The sequence below is a fragment of the Blennius ocellaris genome (assembly GCF_963422515.1).
Source record: "Blennius ocellaris genome assembly, chromosome: 23".
NCBI lineage: Eukaryota > Metazoa > Chordata > Actinopteri > Blenniiformes > Blenniidae > Blennius > Blennius ocellaris.
The window spans coordinates 3,916,321-3,938,447 of NC_137672.1; the positions used below are offsets into that span (position 1 = coordinate 3,916,321).

General features: G+C 45.1%; 1 protein-coding gene across 1 annotated transcript in view; it reads left to right on the forward strand.

Annotated features, from left to right (window-relative positions):
• LOC308147035 (uncharacterized protein) overlaps nt 1-22,127 on the forward strand; it is a 101,613-nt gene that overhangs the window by 73,128 nt on the left and 6,358 nt on the right. The window contains exons 39-44 of the mRNA XM_080519083.1: nt 926-11,303; nt 11,567-12,481; nt 13,467-13,559; nt 13,901-13,984; nt 15,160-15,324; nt 20,966-21,157. Coding sequence (XP_080375209.1) covers nt 926-11,303; nt 11,567-12,481; nt 13,467-13,559; nt 13,901-13,984; nt 15,160-15,324; nt 20,966-21,157 — 11,827 coding nt within the window. The remainder of the gene's footprint in view (nt 1-925; nt 11,304-11,566; nt 12,482-13,466; nt 13,560-13,900; nt 13,985-15,159; nt 15,325-20,965; nt 21,158-22,127) is intronic.

Consider the following 22,127-nt stretch of genomic DNA (forward strand, 5'->3'; position numbering starts at 1 on the left):
TTGAGTACACAACTCGCAACTGACTTCTGGTTTGTATCATGCCCAGTAACGAGCTACCTGATGGATCAATTGATAACATGTGCCGTATACTTTTGAAAGGCAGCCTCAGATTGGTTCATAATCCTCTGACTCATCCTGGTGCGTTTAAATGCTGGGGCACACAGGAGGAATTTTCTTTCCAAGATGCTGAAGAATTCTATCTGCAGAATATCTGTAGCCCGATGATCGATCTAATGTTTCATTTCCAAAATAGTGACACGTTTGAATAACTGCACATCATTCATGCTTTTCATTGAAGAATAATATATTCTTTGCTGTGAAAATGTTGATTTTGATCTAAGTAATGACAATCATGCTTGTTCCATCACCACTTAATGTGTGACTGTGACATTGTAAAGTATTGGACTGCACTATAGGAGGCCTGCAGAGATCTAATAAAAACTAAATGGGGAGAATAGAAAGTATTTGTAGTACTTGTAGTACATGTGGTGAAGTTTGGAGTGAGGGGAGTCAGGTACAGGTACAGATACAAGTGAAAACCATCACCAATGAAAATAAGCTATTACCTTAAAAGAAAAAAAAGACAACTTTTTAATGAAGCAAGAAAGGATATTAAAAGCATCAGCAAAAATGTCAAAGAGAAAAGGAAATACATTACTGTTAAGAAGCCAAATCTACATGTTACAATGTAGTATTTACTAGTCCAGAATGTAGCAGAATGTACCACTTATGCCTGTCTATCTATTTATCTATTTTTTAAATTAACAACCCCCCCCCCCCCCCAGTCGCCTATCAATTTGGACACCAAGATTTCTGGGATGGACACCCAAAACAATTCTTGCCTAAAACCATGATCTGCAATATGCATTACTACATTAGTTTTGCATTGAAACATTAAATGACTGAATATTCTCTCTCTTTGTAGCTCATCCCAAAGAATATATGAAGAAGTGACGGACTCTGTGCACACAGGAAGTTATAAGCAAGTAAGTCCTTTCTTCACACTCTACCGCACCTCTCCATACAATCTGCGCCGCCATGGGATGGACCCGGTGTACAAAGAGGCTCCTAAGCTATGTGCCCAGGTTGCCACGCCTCCGTACCCCTTGTCTGAACTGAGTGATGATGAGGGAACTGCAGAGTGTGAGGGAGCGGAGGGAGGAGAGGACTGGAGCTTAGAGTGTCTCCAGACAAGCCGGTCTGGACTCAGCCTGGATCATTTATGCCCTCTGTCGCGGCGAGAGACATCCAACAGATGTCGAACGGGTGTGTGTGAAAGTCAACTGCTGTCCATGACAGATTTTGGAGCTAGCTTGTTTGAGGGTGAGCAGGCAGAGCAAGACTTTAGAAAACTCTCAATGGAACTTACAGGAGGCAAGAATGTCTCTGAAAATATACATCTCACGCCTACAAGTGAACGAGCGGAACCTCCTGATCAGTGGATTCTGGACCAAGACGCGATGGAAGAAAACCCACACACTAAAGAAACGATCTCAAGACACATGAATGAAGTTTCACGGCGGCTTTATAAAGTCTTGTATGGATATGAGGTTGATCCAATCTGTTATGACGTTGAGGATGTGTCTGTCCTGCTTGTGAGTTCATCGCCAAGTGATGGAAACCAGAGTGTCATGAAAGATGAAGTTCAGGGAGCTGTCGCTGACACAGGGCCTGATAATGACCTTCCATCTTTGGCTACGCTTGAGGTCAGTATTGACCAGGACTTGGTTTCAGGTGATGGTGATGTCAGATCCATTCATGGCACAAACCAAACCCCAAATACAAGCAAGAAATTAGCCAGTCTTTCTGATGTTAGCTTAGAAATCCCAGGCTTAATGCCAGAAATCACAACTGGCACTGCCTTGGTTCAGGTATCGTATGAGTCATATTCAGCGGAAGATAAACCCGACAATGAGGCGTTGGCCTCAGTAGAGTTTATAAAGGACAATGACACACATCAGGATGTGGGCACTTCAACCGTATCACTGTCTGAACTTCATGGTGGTTCATCTTCTCCTGAATTTGGCGATGCGTCTGTGCTCCTGACAGACAGCCGAACCTCGTCACCTGATTCTGTGATGTCAATGAAGGACTTTCATACCCTCGCACCCGATTCTCCGGTACCTCAGTTTAGGCCCTTGTCCCCCCTCCCACCACTCGTGCTTCCATGGGAACCTACAGATGTTGGAACTTATCAACCCACACAGCCATTACACATTTTGCCAAGGGGTACACCTGTGCTTTTAACGGTGGAGCGACCATTGACGCCAATGGTATCAAACAGAAGGCCATTTGGAAGGCCGGTGTCACCAGGCAGTGACTATAGTGGAGAGAGATCCATCTCCCCACAGTCATTAACATTTGACATAGATGACAGAGCTTCGTCACCCCAGTCTGCCATTTTAGAAACAGTGCATTGGCTTTTTTCAGCTTCTGAACAAGGGACTCCTGATTTACATGAGAGCAGGTTATCGTCTCCTGATTCTACAGGCGCCGTCTCCGCATGCTTTCTACCTGACTCCCCTGTCCCAGGGTTTTGGCCACCAATCTGTGATCTCATTGTAGTTGGTAAATGTGATTCGCCATCTCCTGGGTCAGACTCTACAGATTCAGAACCTGAAATGGCCTTCCTGTCAACGCATTGTGAAGACAGGCCGTTATCTCCACAGTCTGTGGCCTCAGTTGACGAGTATAAAGCTCTGTCACCTGATTCCCCGCCACCTGATTTCAGTCACATTTGCTCTGATTCTGCCATAATTGCAGTAAGAGTTAGATCCAGTTCTCCTGAGTCTGCGTGCTCAGATTTAGAATATGGATCTGTGTCACTGCCATGGTTTTACCATGACGACAGAGCTTCATCACCTGCTTCACTTCCATTGGGAGATGAGTGTGAATCAGCTTCGCCCCTTACAACAACTGAACCTGCTCAGATTGTGAGTTATTCCATGCTTGATGATCTAAAACCAACAACAGCGATAGAAGTAAAATCTGAGCATGATGATGACTGGATCATTGTTCCTCTGTCCGATGTTGAGGAAAGACCCTTTTCTCCCAAGTCTTTGTCTCGTTGCAGTCCAGTGTCACTGAAGACAGCAATGTTAGACAATAGATCTAACTCTCCTGACTCTGATACATTAAATCAGTTTCTGTCCCCAGATTCACCAATCCCACAATACCTAGAGGCTGTGAATCCCATTTCTTCTATGTATCACTCATCCTCAACAGAATCAGTGCTCTCGGACACTGAGTGTAAACCCATGCCATTGCTGTCCCATTTTGAATTCAGGCCAGTATCTCCAGATTCTTGTGGCTCTGTTAGTGACAATAGGTCATGTCCAAATCCTCACAGTAAGCTACATTATGATGAACCACACATACCACCAGAAGCTGTAGAAGAACATTGTGTTCAGAGGCTTAAAACAGAAACAGGTGCTACTCTTCATGTAAAGAAAAGCAAAGACATTTTAACCTTGAAGGAGTCCAAATTTAAAGAACAAACCCTTGTTGATAGTGATGCTCCCATCACAGAATCGGTGAAGCCTGATATCAGTCACACTGAGCGAAACAGTGCTGCTTCACTAGAAGAAACTATAGTCTTGTCCGATGATCAGATTTGTGAGGAATTTCCTCCTGAATTGTTGAATGTGGACAAATCAAAGAAAGACAAAAAGCAGAATGTATCAGAACATCATGAAGACTTTTCTGACTTGATACCTGAACCGCATGAAGAGCCAAACTCAAGTGATCAAGCTGTCACACATTCTTCACTGTCTGAAACCACATCTGGACATCTGACATGTATGACAGATTCTTCTATGACTGTGATGACACAAGAGTCTTCTGCTTTTGCCCCTCAGCATGAGATAACATTTTCTTTTCCAGAATACCGTACGTCTGTTTACAGTTTGACTCATGACGCTGAACTGTGGAAGCTCATCTCCCAAATCCACGACCCGCAGTACGCCGGAGAAACTTTCCTGAGTAAGACAGGAAGGTTTCAGCAAACAGGAACAACCACTGACTTCTGGGATGAGAAGGTAGAAGGTGAAACTACAGATTCACAGTCAGAACTATGTCAGAAGTCAGCGTCATTAGATTCAATGCCAGAACATGGGCCTCTGTCTCCACAATCACTAAAGCTGCTGGGACCACTCAGACCAGATGCCTCTCTCTCAGGGAGATTTGTGGACAGTCAGCAACCTTTGACACCAGATTCTCCCATTCCTCAAAACTTCACCTCCTTTTCGGTTTCCTCTCAAGTTTATCACCGGTCAGTCTCAACAGAGTCTGTATCATCAGATCTAGAAGTGGAATCTGAATTAAATGTTTCATCCCTGTTTGAGGTCAGAGGGTCTTCTCCAGATTCTGTGTCATCTACAGATATCTACAGAGCATTGTCTCCTGACTCACCAGTCCCAGAGTTTCAGTCGTCTTTAGTGGAGTCTGTTGTCAAGGCTCCATTTGACTGGTCATCATCATTTGAATCAGTAGATCCAGATCTTGAATATGAATCTGTCTCATTGGTGTCATTCTCTGAGAGCAGGCCACCATCTCCATATTCTGAGGACAAAAACTGGCCAATTTCACCTGAGTCTTCTGTTCCAGAATATTCACAGGTTATACCAGAATTTTGCCTTTCAGCTACATTTGAAAGATCCTCATCACCAGTTTCAACTTGCTCAGATTTGGAATTTGGGGCTTTGTCAGTATCAGTGCGCTCTGAAGTGAGACCATCGTCACCTGATTCAGTACTTTCTGGAGATGGGTACACAGGGGACTCTCCAATCCCTCATTTTAAAACAGAATTTATTGAATCAGTGTCCGCCATTACCCATAGATCATCGTCACCAGATTCAGTTGTTTCAGATGCTGAAGATAGAGAATCCAGAGCAGAAGTGAACATTTCTGAAACACGACCTGACTCTCCAGAATCACAAACATCAGACATTACAGAAAGGGTACTGGATGCTAGTGGTCAAACGCTAAAGGCCATCAGGGTCCCAGTCGATAGGCTTGTTTATGATGCCGATCTTTGGAAGCTAATCTCACAAATACAAGATCCTCAATATGTTGGAGAGACATTTTTTAGAAGAACTGGAGATTTTGAGTATGCTGGAACGAGACTGGAATATGTTGTTGAGGATTCGGATGTTAAAGAATGGGTGTCCAAGCACAGGGTGGAGTTAGACATTCCAAATGTGTGTTGTGCGGCGGTGGAAGCAAAAGCAGCGTCACCTGATTCTGAGTTAGAGTACACACCTTTGTCATCTGAGGAAATATCAGCACTAAGTGTTCTCAGGGCTGATTCACCAACATCTGTGACAGATTCATGTCCGGATTCCCAACTTGTCCAATTTGACAGTAACTTGGTTGACATCTCACAGTCTCAACCATTTTCACTGCAGTCTGATGTGTCAGACGAACAGCTGGACCTTTACATGACAGTCACCGCTGAGGGAAGCAGACCTTTGTCACCACATTCAGTAATATCAATGAATGAAAATGACACATTATCGCCTGACTTGCCCTTACCAGACTTTACAACCATAGTTCCTGAGACATTTCAAGCTGCCTTCCAGTACAGATCCTCCTCAACAGAGTCAGAGCTATCAGACAGTGAATATGGGTTTTCCTCTGCAGTGACTTTCACGGACCAAAGAGCAGATTCACCGGATTCTCTTGGTTCCACATTAGAACACAAGAAATCGGACGCTGGTGTGATACATAAAGCCCAACAGCTGATATGTCAACTCTATGACCCTCATTATGTCAGAGACGTTATTGGGAACAGTGCTATCACAGATGTATGTGACGCTGTGATAAGTACAGAGTTGGTCCCATGCAGTTTGGTTGTTGAGGAGCTCAGTAGACCAGGATCGCCTGAATCTGAGGCACAGTACAGACCTCTTTCACCTGCGGCCCTCAGTGTTCTGAGGTCTGACTCTCAAGACTCGGAACATTCTGACATGTATAGTAAATTGTCTCCAGATTCACCCACTCCACAATTTTCTGTGTCACTCGTTGAATATCCAGTTGTGGGAGGTGAGAGTCCAATATCTCCAGAGTTTGTGTCAGACACGGAACTCCAACTTTCAGAATTGGACACTTTTGCATCAACATTGAAGTCGTCCTCTCTTGAAACTGAATATTCACTAAGTGAACGAAGCCTGCTCTCTACGGACTCACCACTGCCTGACTTCAGGTCAAGATTGCATGTAACTAGTACATGTCAATCCTTCTCATATGAATCTGATCACTCAGAAGGTCAGAATTTATCAGGATTCATTCTTACAGATTCATGCACTCATGAAAGACTCATATCACTACACTCGGTGTCATCAGAGGCTAATAGGACGTCTCTTTCACCAGAATCAGAAGTGGAATACAGGCCCATTCAGCCGCAGTCAGTGAAGTTAGTTGCAGAAATAAGGTCATTATCTTCTGATTCAACAGTGTCTGTCAAAGAGTCTCGGCCTATATCACCAGACTCTCCTCTGCCACAGTTCATCCAAAGTATAGTCCCAGCTGTGTTCCTTTCAGAAGGCAGATCACCATCGCCATCTAGCATGTCTGACACTGAGTCAGTTGTTGTGGACTGGCCAGAAATAGATTTGATGGAAAGATTCTTTACACCTGATTCTGAAATAGATTTCAGGTCACTTTCACCTGATTCACCTGTACCTGAATTCACACCGTTAGTCCTTGGGCATCCTATCATTCTATCAGCTGAATGCAGATCTACCTCTCCTGAGTCACTTTACTTCTCTGATATTGATTATCAAGATGAGCTACTTGTTTCGGTTTTAGATGAGCACCGGCCTAAATCACCTGATTCAGAAGCATCTGGAGACCAGTCTGATTCACCTGTACCTCAGTTCATAGGAAGGGTAGTTGAACGATTCCCATCATTTGTTGGGTTTACCTCAGCATTGCCAAACGTAATCATGTCTGATGTTGAGCATTCCCTACATCGTACCGAAGATAGATTGGACACTTCAAAACCATCAGAGACTAAAGGGAGAATGTTGTCAACCAACTCAGATATGTCGATTAAAGACATTATATTGCTTTCAACAGACTCTCCCATTCCAGAATGTAGAAAGGTGGTACAGGAGTACAACAGCCTGGAATATAGATCCTCTTCACCACAATCAGTGTCAACAGATTCAGAGATGGAAATAGAATACTTGATGATGTTATATGATGATCGACCTTCATCTCCTGACTCTGTTGCGTCACCAAGCAAATACACAAGACTCTCACCCGATTCTCCCATACCTGAGTTCAGACAGTATTTGCCAGTTTCATTTGGAGGTTTCAGTGGGTACAGGTCATCATCACCAGAATCAGTTTCCTCTGATATTGAACTTGCGCCATTACTTTCTGGCTTGTTTCAAGAAGATAAGAGACCAGATTCTCCTCACTCGTTCCTATCGATGAATGAACACCGTAGTCTGTCAGAGTCTCCAATACCACAGCATACACACATCCAACCTAACACCTTGGTAGTTACAATTAGATCCATGTCACCTGTGTCAATATTCTCAGATGACGATTTAGAGACAGACTTGTGTATTCCTTGGCTTTTTGAGGACAGAGCTGAATCTCCAGACTCAGCTACATGTGAAGATGAATTAAGACCACTTTCACCAGATTCTCCCATTCCTCAGTTCATAAGACAGGTACCAGAATCATCCATATCACATGTGGTCTCCAGGTCCTCCTCACCAGAATCAGTATTGTCAGATCTGGAAATGGAGCTGTCCTGCCTATCGTGTTTAGGAGATCGTTCTTCCTCTCCTGAGTCTTTACAGCTTTTTAGTAATGACTCAAGGCTTTCTCCTGATTCGCCTGTACCAGACTTCAGACAGGCCTGGATAGAGACTCACCCTCAGCTCAGTGGTTACAGCTCATCATCACCTGAATCTGAGTCTTCAGAATTAGAATACGCTCCTCTGATTTCACAGATAATTGATATTGAGGACAGAGCAGACTCATGCCAATCCTGCGGGCCTGACCGTGATCTCAGATGTCTGTCTCCTGATTCACCATTGCCCCAATATGCCTTGAATGTACCCAGTATGTATGTTATGAGGTACAGATCAGTATCAACTGAAACTGTGTATTCAGATGAGGATTTAGACACAGAGTTGTGCATCTCCTTACTTAGTGAGGACAGAGCAGAATCACCAGATTTAGCTGTGTCAATTGAAAGATTTCGACCTCTTTCACCAGATTCACCCGTTCCTGAATTTACCGTAACAGTCGCAGACATCTCCATGTCACATATGGTCTCCAGGGCCTCTTCACTTGAATCAGTACTCTCAGATTCAGAAATGGAATTACCTCCATTATTGTTCTTAGACGATCGCCCTTCATCTCCTGAGTCTTTACAATTTATCATAAATTACAATAGACTTTCCCCTGATTCTCCTGTACAGGACTTCAGACAGCCTGTCATAGAGACGTACCCTCAGGTCTCTGGTTTCAGGTCATTATCACCACAATCTGAGTGTTCAGAAGTCGAATATGCCTCTTTGATTTCACAGATGTGTGACTGTGACAACAGATCACACACTCATCAGTGTACATTACAAGGGTTTGTCAGATCCCTCAGGTATCTAAGGTCTACATCACCTGAGCCAGGGCTTTCAGATTTGGAAGTGGATTCACCCTTTCAAACATTTATGGAAAGCAGACCTTCCTCCCCTGAATCTCTTTCACTACTCACACTTTCCCCAGATTCCCCTCTGCCTGACTTTGCACAGTCAATGTTGGAATCATCTGAGTCTGTTTTCAGGAACACATCAACTTCCCCTGAATCAACATATTCGGATAATGAATATATTGTCATAAGCCTGGGATCACTAGATCTACACAATAGAGCTTCCTCACCTGGTTCAGGAGCATCTGGAGAGGAATACCAAGCACTGTCACCAGACTCTCCCATACCTGACTACACACCAGCAGTACATGAGCGTGTTATTGTAAATGTTGGATATCGATCCCCTGAACCCGTCGACTCAGATATTGAGTATGCTTTGAGTGAGTTTTTAATATCCATGAGTGTCACTGTGGACAGATCAGATTCTCTTGGATCAGTAGAATCAGACATGGAGGACAGGCCACTCTCTGCTGAGTTGTTACCAGAATACAAACCCCTGTCACCTGAGAATTGGTTAGAACCTACACACATCCATTCAGTGTCTCCAGAATCTACTCAATCACTTGATGAATGCAAGAGGTTGTCCCCAGACTCGCCTCTTCCTTGGTTTACACAAAATGTTCTGGAGGCAGCAACAGCAGAAAAGCGCCCTGGGAGTTCCCCAGAGTCCCCGTGGTCTGATGAAGAATGTTGCTTCTCATTGCCACCTTCATGTGGCGCTACTGAGCGAACTCTGTCAGTTCAGTCACAAAGCTCAGATGACAACTATCGACCCTTGACCCCTGATACACCAATACCTGACTTTAGAAAAACATGTGTGGGAAATATCTTGAGTGTGAGAACCGTATCACCGGCAGATTCATCAGATCATGAAGATTCATCACCATCTCCAATTTCCTGTTTTACAGAAGGTAGATCAATTTCTCCTGAAGCTTTGGAGCCATCCTGGGATCAAATACAGGCACTAAAATCAGCGGTAAATGAATCAGAAGGACCCTCAGACAGCTCTCCCCTGTCAACAGCAGAGCCTCTCCTCGTTGTTGCTGAGTATAATCTCGTTCACAACGCTGAGGTCTGGAAGCTGATTTCTCAAATCCATGATCCTCAGTATGTAGGAGAAACCTTCAGCAGCAAAACAGGGTTTATGCAGTTTATTGGCAGATCAATAGAGTATGAGAGGAGCTCACAACAGAATCTAGACCAGGACTCGGTGAAAGAAAGCAATGAACCGATTGTGTTGGCCACACCGCCAGAGGTTGATAATGGATTCCCCACTACAGATAAAACTGTGGATGACCATCTCCGCACGTCAATCGTACAAGTTATATCTGCATGTGAATCTCCTCCGCCGAAGATTGAACATGTGTCTTCAGGAGCAGCTCCGTATCGGCAGGAGGAATTCAAATTTGAAGCTCCTAACAGGGATGAGGATGATGATTGGGTGATTATTGTTGACGTTGAAAATGATAGTACATGTTATTCACCAGAATCTTTGATATACGATATGCCGATGTTCACTATTTCAGACGTAACAGGAACACAAGCTTCGTCACCAGAATCTGTAATGTCAGTGAGTGAGGTGAGACCACTCTCTCCTGATTCCCCTCTGCCAGCATTCACCATGGCACTGCCAGAATGTGTTGAGTACCTAAGATCAACATCATCTTCACCTGAAACCTTAGCATCAGATATAGATTTCATGCCATCGTATTGGGAGTCTGAAATTGTAGAAGGCAGGCCGTCATCTGCAGAGTCTGTGCTGTCTGGAGATCAGTGTGAAGAAGACAGGCCATCGTCGCCTCAGTCAGTGCCAGAGTACAGACCTGTGTCATTTAAATCAGCTGTTCACATGATAGACAGAAGAGCCTCGTCTCCAGAGTCAATGCCTGAGTACAACGAGAACCGGTCTCTGTCTCCAGACTCACCCATTCCACAGTTTGTAGTATGTTTGGATGAACACACAATCACACACTGGTCATCCTCACCAGAATACCTCAGTTCAGATTCGGAGTGTGAGCTAATGGTCACATCATGGAGAACCGCTGATGCTGAAAGACCATCCTCACCTGAATCCACATCGTCTGCCAGCGAGTTCAGATGGCTCCTCCCCGATTCTCCAGTACCTGAGTTTATGAGGATATTATCCTCCTACTTTATGGATCCTACCCCTGTGGACCGATCATCGTCACCAGTATCTGTAACATCAGAGTCAGAGTTTGTGGCTTTACCGATCAATTGCTGGGTTGATGACAGCCCCAGGCCTCAGAGCCCTGAAAGCTTTGAATCAGGTGAATTAGACTTTGTTCTTGACAGTGCTGGTAGGTTCCTCTCTGACACAGAACTTTTAAACCAATTCACGCCTCCTTTTGTGGCTGATCAGTCAACCCCGTTACCAAATGAAAGTCCAACAACTGCATCACAATCGTCACTTCAGACAAGTGAGAAAAAGTCTGGCAAAGAACAATCTAGTCCCGAACAGCAACAAATGAAAGTTTGTGAAGTTTTGTCTCATGAAGAACGGATTAAGCAAAGCTCTCTGGGTAGAGGCGACATCCGTGAAGACTTCTCAGTTAAAGATGGAGGAAGTGAAGAGAGGATCCTACAAGCTCACAAGGAGAGCACGGCAACTTTTCTTCAGGTAGGACCGAGAGCATGACAATAGACCACGTAGACTCACCGTCTAACTGAGATGCTCCCGATGTGTCTTGATGAACTAATGAAGTGGACTAATCGATCAGTTCCGTTCTGGCTGACATGTCTGCAGCTCAGTTGCATGTTTTAGACACTTCACTACATAATGAGCTGTTGGCTGGAGTGACGCTAACCTGAATCGCTCATGGTTGAGGTGTGTGCCAGCTGATATACCGTCAACTTACTGAGATCATGTCAACATTTTTTCAGGCTCGTCCTCAGACACTACAGTCTCAGGCTGAGGATGAGGTGTACAGTGAGGTGCTGCCTGCTACAGCAACACGAGCTGCCAGTAGAATTGATGAGCTCGTCACTGAAGCCAGGATGAAGTCACTGGTTCCCCTTCAGCTCTCGGAGCAGAGCTCTTACAAAACCCACCGAAGTGTGACTCCGATTCTGCCTCGGTGTGAGAAGACAGTGGGGGTGGAATGGGAGACATCTTCAGTAGAAGCTCAGTCCAGTGAGCTTTTTTCACCCATGCCAACAGAGTTTGTGATGCCAGCAGATTATGAGGCGGTGTTTTCAGGACATCAGACACTCGGGGTGTCCAAATGCAGCCTGGCTTCTCTAAGGGATTTAGGTCTGGTTTCTCCAGTGTTCAGTGAATCCAGTTCAGCTCCGGCTGCCATACGAGCTGCCACTGAGAGAAAGTCTGAAAGCAGTGAAGAGTTTGAGTTTTCCCACTCAGACTTTGAAATGGGCTTCTCTAAAGTTGGATACAAGGAAACAAAGGTTGTACCAGAAGCATCCAGAAAGTGCTCTGAGTCTCCACACCTGTCTGACTCAGATCTGGAGTTCTTTGACTGCAGACAAGCCTTGTCTGACGTCTCTGATTCCGAGGACGTGAACCTGGACCGTCAGATGACATCTTATCATATCTCCGAACCCCCTTCCCCGATTCCTGGGAGCACTCCGGTCATCAGTTTCCTGAAAGAGGGGCTCTCTGCTCAGCCATTCCTTCGAGTCGAGGACTACAAGCATTTCTCATCCAGCAGTGAAAGTCTCGGGGAGTTTGCTTACGATTCGGAGGGTTCCCAAGAGTGTCCTGTAGAGGGTGTTCCCCCTGTAGAGCTCCCGTCCAGAGATCAGGCGGGGTATTGTAACGATGATTACTTCCTGGGAAGGGTAAGGAGCCGAGCATGAGCACAGTGCTGCACTGGCCTCTGGTTTGAACCTGATTGCTGTGGGGCTGCATTTGATTCCAGACACTTGGAACACTCACTCCCTAAACCGGACTGCTCAGTGCTTCTGTGTGCATGAAAGCTAAATGTGTTCAGAAAAACATTTTCTAACCGAAACACTTTATTTTGGCATTAATGCCTTGATGTTTGTGTCTTAATAGTGAATTCACCAGGTCACTTGCAGGTTGCTTGTTTTGTTTTCTGATTGTGATTCTCGTTGAGATGGTTTGTCTGGATAAATGTTTCCACGACGCAGTAAGTGATGCTCGTGTTTAAAATACACACTGACATGCATCATGAATGGATTAGTGTGAAATCTACAAACTGAGTTTAGGCAGAAGAAGAGCTGCATGAACCGAGCAAATGAAAACTGACGACACTGTCATGGTGTGAACTTGTGATCGATGCTTCAATGTGGAAACCATCACTGGATGAAGGTGAAAGGTTTAAGGTTAGAATTCTAGACCTCAGTCTTACATGACGACAGAACAGGAGGGAAAAGTTCCAATTTAGGAAACGTTTTTGAAAAGTCGTGTTTCCAGCGCGTGAGGACAATGAAACACAGTGAAAGTTTCACATTTTCACTTGAAATCACTTCCCTTGTAAAATGGGTCTTTGTCTCATATTGGGGCACTGTGACATCCAGAATCAAAGGTTCTACGTAGATCATCAGGGGAAACATCCAGTCTGGCATCATGACATTGGCAAATCAAAGGTTTCATCATTAAGCTGATTGTCTTTGTGTCGCATGCGGTGGTTTTGTTTTTCCATTTTGTCACACAAAAAAGTGAAATGTGTGTACTAGGTTTTCCTCATTAACACAGACTTTAAAGTGTGTCTTTTCAGTGGACATTCCGATCTTTGCATGTCAGTTTTAGTCATTGGGACATTATGTGGCTGGTGTTGTGACGGTTGCGTTGTGCTCCCAGGAGGTAGCAGAGGAGCTGGGAGTGCTGTCCTCCGATAGCTCGGAGGAAGAGGTGCTCACCACCCGGGTGGTCCAACGCAGAGTGATCATCCAGGTAAAGCAGCATGGCGAGCTGTAGCGTGGCGGAGGCTTCGAGAAGAGTTCTGGTGCCTTGAGAGGATGAACACTGTCAGATGTAGGACTCCGCTGATTTGGTCATTTCCTGTGTGCAAAGGGAAAATTAAAGCCACATTATGTAGAATTCTCACTGGAAAACCCAAAGCTGCTTTCCAGAATGATTTGAATGACAAATACACTTTGAGCGTTAAGATATTCCCTGCAGTGCTGCTGTGGTTGTTCCAGCATTCTGATTGAGGAGATTTTTTGATTGCACTTGCTGAATAATTTGGATGAAGGTAAAACTGACAAGTTGTGTTTGTGTGTTTTTGCGAGCAGGCCGACACTCTGCTGGACATCCCATCACAAACCGTCACAGAAGAGAAGTACACCGACGAGCACGGCCACCTGGTGGTGAAGAAGGTGAGCAATGTTGTTTTCCTGCAGCTTCACCGTTCCTCTGTAGACTCTGATTCTATTAAATCAAATCCGGGGTGAAGGTAGCATCCATGGTATCATTTTAATTTTATGAATCCTCTAACCTGTAGCGACGTAGCAAAGACATTTCACAGTGTGGAATTATTGCTAAAGCTTCCCAAGCCTCCGACTTTTGACAGATGACACCTGTTTCTACTCTGAAGCATGATAAGAGACACACTTCCAGGACAGGAAGTAATGATGGGAACTGACAACCAGCATGAACATTCATCACCCTTTACTGATGGCTTCACACTTGATCCTACAACTTTAAGACAAAACAATGGTTATTCAAAGTACAGCTGTGCTTTCAGACATATAACTAATCTAAGTTGTCTGTCATCCATGATGATATTTTCATAGTGTCATTTCTCATGGCACTATTGTTTGTCTCATTGACACCAAGTCCAATGCTACTTTGGAATATTTAGAAACAAATCATGTCAAGTTAAAAAAGACGTGCACATTATATCGTCAAACACAAAAATGTATATCAAAAATGGAACTAGAGCTACACTCAGTAGAGCGCAGAGGTTCACCAACACCACATTTTTTTTGCAGAATTGAGTTAGCACTGTTTGCATGTTAGCTGTTAGCTCATATCAATGCTAACTCGGTAGCTAAGTCAGTGTGTGAAACACTGAGTGTCTCCATGGCAAGATGTTGATTTGCTTTGATCTCCTCCATGAGGAGCCTCTCATCTACTTTGTATGGGACATTTTCTCACAGTTTTTGAGGACTTAATCAGATACAGTTCGCCGTTAACATCCCAAAGTCTAATCAATTGATCCTTGGATGATGACAAATCATCCCTAAAGATTTCATGCAATACAGGTTTATAGTTTTTGCGTCAAGTTGGTCAAATACATTCAAACCAATGAAAACGAAAACATGAAAACATAACCGTCTCGGCAAACTAAAGTTAGAATATTTTTCGACATGAGACTTTGAAAATGCACTGATTGAATGAGAACACACTAATAAACACTGTTGAAGTATTTCGATGAGTTCATGTGAAGGCTCTATGTGTTTCAACAACAAAATGCTCAAACATTAAATTGGAGTATTCCTGGCCCATATTCTTTTAATTAAATTAGTTTGGTATATTTTTGTTCCTTCAGATTACTCGCAAAGTGATTCGTAAATACATGTCCCCGGATGGAATGGCGTCTCAGGAAGTGACTATAGAGGGCTCGCACCAGGAGAGCATCCGGATCGAGGAGGGCGATGCTGTCTCCAGGGTGGTGAAGAGGACGGTGCTTCACAGTGGCGGCGAGCAGAAAGAGGTCAGAGGGTTTTCTTCTCTTTGTTCACAAGGCGGCTTCCGGTGGATCGGCTCAGGTTTTCACTCGTTTTCTGACTGAAAACACACAGTGGATTAATGTGGAAACGCTTGCTCAGCATCCTTCTGGGCAAAACACATGTTCTCTTGTTGGTTGATGTTGGAGGTTCTACTTCATCGTTGATCCACACAAATGCGTCTTTTCTCGCCCGGATGTCGGCCACTGCCACTGCTTGTGTTTCAAATCAGTGTTGGCAACTTTTCAGGATGCAAAGTTGCTGTTGATTTTCCTAAAAGTTGGTCGAAAGCAGAAAATAAAGTCACAGCTTGACCAGCACATGCCAATGATGATGGAAAGAGAAAAAACATCGGCGAAGACAGAAAAACTGAGTTAAAACTGTATACAAGTATTTAAAATTCTCTTTGTCAACCTGAGAAATACATGGTTTGGAGTAATACCAAGTACTGTAATGAAGCAGTTGCTAGATCTGTTAGCTTCACTGGCCAACCTCACTGGCTATCCTCAGCCTCGCTGGCTCGTCTCACTGGCTAACCTCACTGGCTAATCTCACTGGCTAACCTCACTGGCTAGTCTCACTAGCTAACCTCACTGGCTAGTCTCACTAGCTAACCTCATGGCTAATCTCACTGGCTAACCTCACTGGCTAGTCTCACTAGCTAACCTCATGGCTAATCTCACTGGCTAGTCTCACTAGCTAACCTCATGGCTAATCTCACTGGCTAGTCTCACTGGCTAATCTCACTGGCCAACCTCACTGGCTATCCTCAGCCTCGCTGGCTCGTCTCACTGGCTAACCTCACTGGCTAATCTCACTGGCTAACCTCACTGGCTAGTCTCACTAGCTAACCTCACTGGCTAGTCTCACTAGCTAACCTCATGGCTAATCTCACTGGCTAACCTCACTGGCTAGTCTCACTAGCTAACCTCATGGCTAATCTCACTGGCTAGTCTCACTAGCTAACCTCATGGCTAATCTCACTGGCTAGTCTCACTGGCTAATCTCATGGCTAATCTCACTGGCTAATCTCACTGGCTAACCTCACTGGCTATCCTCGCTGGCTAACCCCGCTGGCAGTGTTGGGAAAGTTCAGTTCACAAATTTTAATATCAACTAGTTCAGTTCATAGTTCATAATTGAGTTCCAAAAATGAACTAGTTCATAGTTCTTTTCTTTTTAATATGTTGCTGTGTGGTATTACCCTCAGAATACTGGCATTTCCCTCTTGTTGCCCCCCATTCAGTCACACTAATAGCCAGCTGCAGCTTCCCACCCCTACAGTATATTTGCCAAAACATGAATGGTGTAGCGAGCAGGAACGGGACTCGGAGGCGGTGTGTCAAAAGACGTTGGCAGTTTCATTGACATCCAGAAGTTTATACGGAACAGTAACAGGAACGGACTCCCAACTCGGTGGTTGCTAACATGCTAACTCAAAACAGGAAGATACCACCAGTATCAACTGTCCCACCAGAACCCTTTAAAGGACCCATATTGTCTATATCTCATGTTTCACAGTCCCTCCTCTGCTCATGTGGATAATAATGTGGCTGATCCAGTAGAAACACTCACAACTAGTGAAATTCTAGTATTTCTTGGACTGAGCTGACGTCACCTCTCATGATGGTGGTTCTCAGCTCCTCCACCTCCTCCACCCTCACGGAGACTGCAGCCCAGCCCACAGCCGCCTCCTCCACCCCCTGGGTGACGTAGCCAGCAGCTCAGCTGGTAGTTGTAGTAATGTACTGACACATCTCGGCCCTCCTTAGTCTTTTATTGTGGGAATAGCAGCAGGTTTCAAGAGGAGCTTCTGAGGAAGTCCAGTTTCAAAGTACCGTAGTTCTGGAAGCTTCTTTGGTGAAGAGTCGCTCACAAACAAACATTGTTTGTGGAAAACAACAAGTCCAGCCACATTGGCCGCTGTGCTTCTTCTTCCACAAGACAAATAGTGAGGAACCATACTGGTACCTGAAAATACATTTTCTCCAGTGGACATGAAGGTGAAAACACATTTTCTCCAGTGGACATGAAGGTGAAAACACATTTTCTCCAGTGGACATGAAGGTGAAAACACATTTTCTCCAGTGGACATGAAGGTGAAAACACATTTTCTCCAGTGGACATGAAGGTGAAAACACATTTTCTCCAGTGGGCATGAAGGTGAAAACACATTTTCTCCAGTGGACATGATGGTGAAAACACATTTTCTCCAGTGGACATGAAGGTGAAAACACATTTTCTCCAGTGGGCATGAAGGTGAAAACACATTTTCTCCAGTGGACATGATGGTGAAAACACATTTTCTCCAGTGGACATGAAGGTGAAAACACATTTTCTCCAGTGGACATGATGGTGAAAACACATTTTCTCCAGTGGACATGAAGGTGAAAACACATTTTCTCCAGTGGGCATGAAGGTGAAAACACATTTTCTCCAGTGGACATGATGGTGAAAACACATTTTCTCCAGTGGACATGAAGGTGAAAACACATTTTCTCCAGTGGGCATGAAGGTGAAAACACATTTTCTCCAGTGGACATGATGGTGAAAACACATTTTCTCCAGTGGACATGAAGGTGAAAACACATTTTCTCCAGTGGACATGATGGTGAAAACACATTTTCTCCAGTGGACATGAAGGTGAAAACACATTTTCTCCAGTGGACATGAAGGTGAAAACACATTTTCTTCAGTGGACATGAAGGTGAAAACACATTTTCTCCAGTGGACATGATGGTGAAAACACATTTTCTCCAGTGGACATGAAGGTGAAAACACATTTTCTCCAAGTGGACATGATGGTGAAAACACATTTTCTCCAGTGGACATGAAGGTGAAAACACATTTTCTCCAAGTGGACATGAAGGTGAAAACACATTTTCTCCAGTGGACATGAAGGTGAAAACACATTTTCTCCAGTGGACATGATGGTGAAAACACATTTTCTCCAGTGGACATGAAGGTGAAAACACATTTTCTCCAAGTGGACATGAAGGTGAAAACACATTTTCTCCAGTGGACATGAAGGTGAAAACACATTTTCTCCAAGTGGACATGAAGGTGAAAACACATTTTCTCCAGTGGACATGAAGGTGAAAACACATTTTCTCCAGTGGACATGAAGGTGAAAACACATTTTCTTCAGTGGACATGAAGGTGAAAACACATTTTCTCCAGTGGACATGAAGGTGAAAACACACTTTCTCCAGTGGACATGATGGGGAAAACACATTTTCTCCAGTGGACATGAAGGTGAAAACACATTTTCTCCAGTGGACATGAAGGTGAAAACACATTTTCTCCAGTGGACATGAAGGTGAAAACACATTTTCTCCAGTGGACATGAAGGTGAAAACACATTTTCTTCAGTGGACATGAAGGTGAAAACACATTTTCTCCAGTGGACATGAAGGTGAAAACACATTTTCTCCAGTGGACATGAAGGTGAAAACACATTTTCTCCAGTGGACATGAAGGTGAAAACACATTTTCTCCAGTGGACATGAAGGTGAAAACACACTTTCTCCAGTGGACATGAAGGTGAAAACACACTTTCTCCAGTGGACATGAAGGTGAAAACACATTTTCTCCAGTGGACATGAAGGTGAAAACACATTTTCTCCAGTGGACATGAAGGTGAAAACACATTTTCTCCAGTGGACATGAAGGTGAAAACACATTTTCTCCAGTGGACATGAAGGTGAAAACACATTTTCTTCAGTGGACATGAAGGTGAAAACACATTTTCTCCAGTGGACATGAAGGTGAAAACACACTTTCTCCAGTGGACATGAAGGTGAAAACACATTTTCTCCAGTGGACATGAAGGTGAAAACACATTTTCTCCAGTGGACATGAAGGTGAAAACACATTTTCTCCAGTGGACATGAAGGTGAAAACACATTTTCTCCAGTGGACATGAAGGTGAAAACACATTTTCTCCAGTGGACATGATGGGGAAAACACACTTTCTCCAGTGGACATGATGGGGAAAACACACTTTCTCCAGTGGACATGAAGGTGAAAACACATTTTCTCCAGTGGACATGAAGGTGAAAACAGATGTGGAACAACAAAAACAGCAGTTCAATGTGAAGCAGCAGAGACTGAGAGAGCAGAGAAGAGGCTCCTTGGCACATTGGTGGGTGTGTCTTGTTTTGGTTTCTCCTCATGTCAATCTTCCTGGAGGCGGGGCTTCTCCAGCTCTGTGACGTCATCAAATAGAATCAAGGTGTTGAGCTCCCCCACCAGTTATTTATCTATTTATCTGTTTATTTGAGCAGTATACATTCTGCTCAAAAGCAGTGGGCTGAAGCAAGAAGCTTATGAGTGCCTACCCCCTAATTCAGTGCAATAAAAAGTACATTTTACACTGGAATAGAAAGAACAAAACATCAACAAAAGAGAACTTGTTACATTACAACGACTATATCAACACAGACCAAACTTACGACACACACACACACACACACACACACATGCACATATACGTTGACCCTACTTCTCCTCCTGGTGGCGATGCGTTTCTTCTTCTCTGTATATTTCAAAAATCTTTTGTTTGTATTTATATTTGAGGAGGTTGATGTTTGGACATCGTTTCAACTCCGTTTACAATTTGAAGACGAAGTATTAATGGTGTAGGCAGAGTCTGAGGTGGTGCTGCAATGTGTCGCATGTTGATGATGCATGTTGTGACTCTGTGCTGGCTGTGGTTGCCAGATTGGCTGTTTTCCCCCCTACATGTTAAGGCCTGTTTAGGGTGCTTTAGCTGGGTTTTCCCACTGGAAGGCTCTAGAAATCTGGCAACCCTCTTAAACAAGGTTAAACAGTGAGAGCGCCGTTCACAAACGCCAGAATGAGCGCCGTCGCAGTAACGTTCGTCAGGCAGAGATACAGTATGTTGAGTTCACGTTCACCCAAAACATGAACGAGTTCAGGCACAACACTGCCCGCTGGCCAGCCTTAGCCGAAATGGTGAGCCTCGTTGGCTAACCTCGGCCTCGCTGGCTAACCTCGGCCTCGCTGGCTAACCTTGGCCTCGCTGGTTAACCTCGGCCTCGCTGGCTAACCTCGGCCTCGCTGGCTAACCTCGGCCTCGCTGGTTAACCTCGGCCTCGCTGGCTAACCTCGGCCTCACTGGCTAACCTCGGCCTCGCTGGCTAACCTCGGCCTCGCTGGTTAACCTCGGCCTCGCTGGCTAACCTCGGCCTCGCTGGCTAACCTCGGCCTCGCTGGCTAACCTCAGCCTCGCTGGCTAACCTCAGCCTCGCTGGCTAACCCCGCTGGCTCGCCTTAGCTGAACTGGCCAACCTCGTCTCCTCGCCTCATTGGTTAAAAGGCTGTTCATCCACTGCCAAGCTGTTTTCATATTCATGTGGACAGAGTCTCAAAGTTAATGAGACAAGTTTAAAATAGTTTTACGGTCGCTGTTTGGAACCAGTGCGGTGCTACGCGAAGATGCTACACAGAGATGCTCGCAGGTCGTCCTCACTGAAAATGTCTATTAGTTGCTGAACACATGAATGATCCCACCACTGTATTTGTTGTAGTTTAATATATCCAATCTGTCGGACTGATGAACTCTGAACCGTAATGTTCACTGTGACGTTGTCCTCCTCTCTCCAGCTGACCTTCTCGGAGCCGCCGCCGCTCGCCGCCACTGCCACGATGTCGGAGTTCGAGGTGGAGCCCGTTCAGGGCCGGAAAGTCAGTAAGGTGGTGAAAAAGACGGTGGTGCGAGGCGAGAGGATGGAGAAGCAGATGGGAGAGGCCTCGCTGGCTGCAGACCTGCCCTCAGCCAGGGAGGACTTTGAGAAGGTGAGTGAGACCACCTCAGTGTTACCACTCGTTTCCACGACAACCAACTGTTCCTTCTCTGGAGTCGCAGACAACGACTTCAAGAGCAACGTATTAAAATTTCACCAGTTTCCTTGTCTGAAGGCGATGAATGTTTCCATTCTGCTGTTGTCTACATCTAAACAATCAACAACAACATTTCTTGACATTCGTTTTTCGTCCAAAGCTTCCTGAAACCAAGAAGTGAAACCCGATGCTGTTTTCAGTTGGTGGTTGTCGTGACAACGAGGCCTCAGTAGCTCGTTTACACCCTGGACAGTTTCTTCTCCCCTTCTTCTGATCAGTTTCTCCTCCCTGGTTCTCCTCCCTGGTTCTCCTCCCTGGTTCTTCTCCCTGGTTCTTCTCCCTGGTTCTTCTTCTCCCTGGTTCTTCTCCCTGGTTCTCCTCCCTGGTTCTTCTTCTCCCTGGTTCTTCTCCTCCCTGGTTCTTCTTCTCCCTGGTTCTTCTTCTCCCTGGTTCTTCTCCTCCCTGGTCCTTTCCTTCCCTGGTTCTCCTCCATGGTTCTCCCCCTCCCTGGTCCTTTCCTTCCCTGGTTCTCCTCCATGGTTCTCCCCCTCCCTGGTCCTTTCCTTTCCTGGTTCTCCTCCCTGGTTCTCCTCCCTGGTTCTTCCCCTCCCTGGTTCTTCTCCTCCCTGGTTCTTCTCCTCCCTGGTTCTTCCCCTCCCTGGTTCTCCCCCCCCCCCCTGGTTCTCCTCCCTGGTTCTTCCCCTCCCTGGTTCTTCTTCTCCCTGGTTCTTCTCCTCCCTGGTCCTTTCCTTCCCTGGTTCTCCTCCATGGTTCTTCCCCTCCCTGGTTCTTCTCCTCCCTGGTTCTTCTCCTCCCTGGTTCTTCCCCTCCCTGGTTCTCCCCCCCCCCTGGTTCTTCTTCTCCCTGGTTCTTCTCCCTGGTTCTCCTCCCTGGTTCTTCTTCTCCCTGGTTCTTCTCCTCCCTG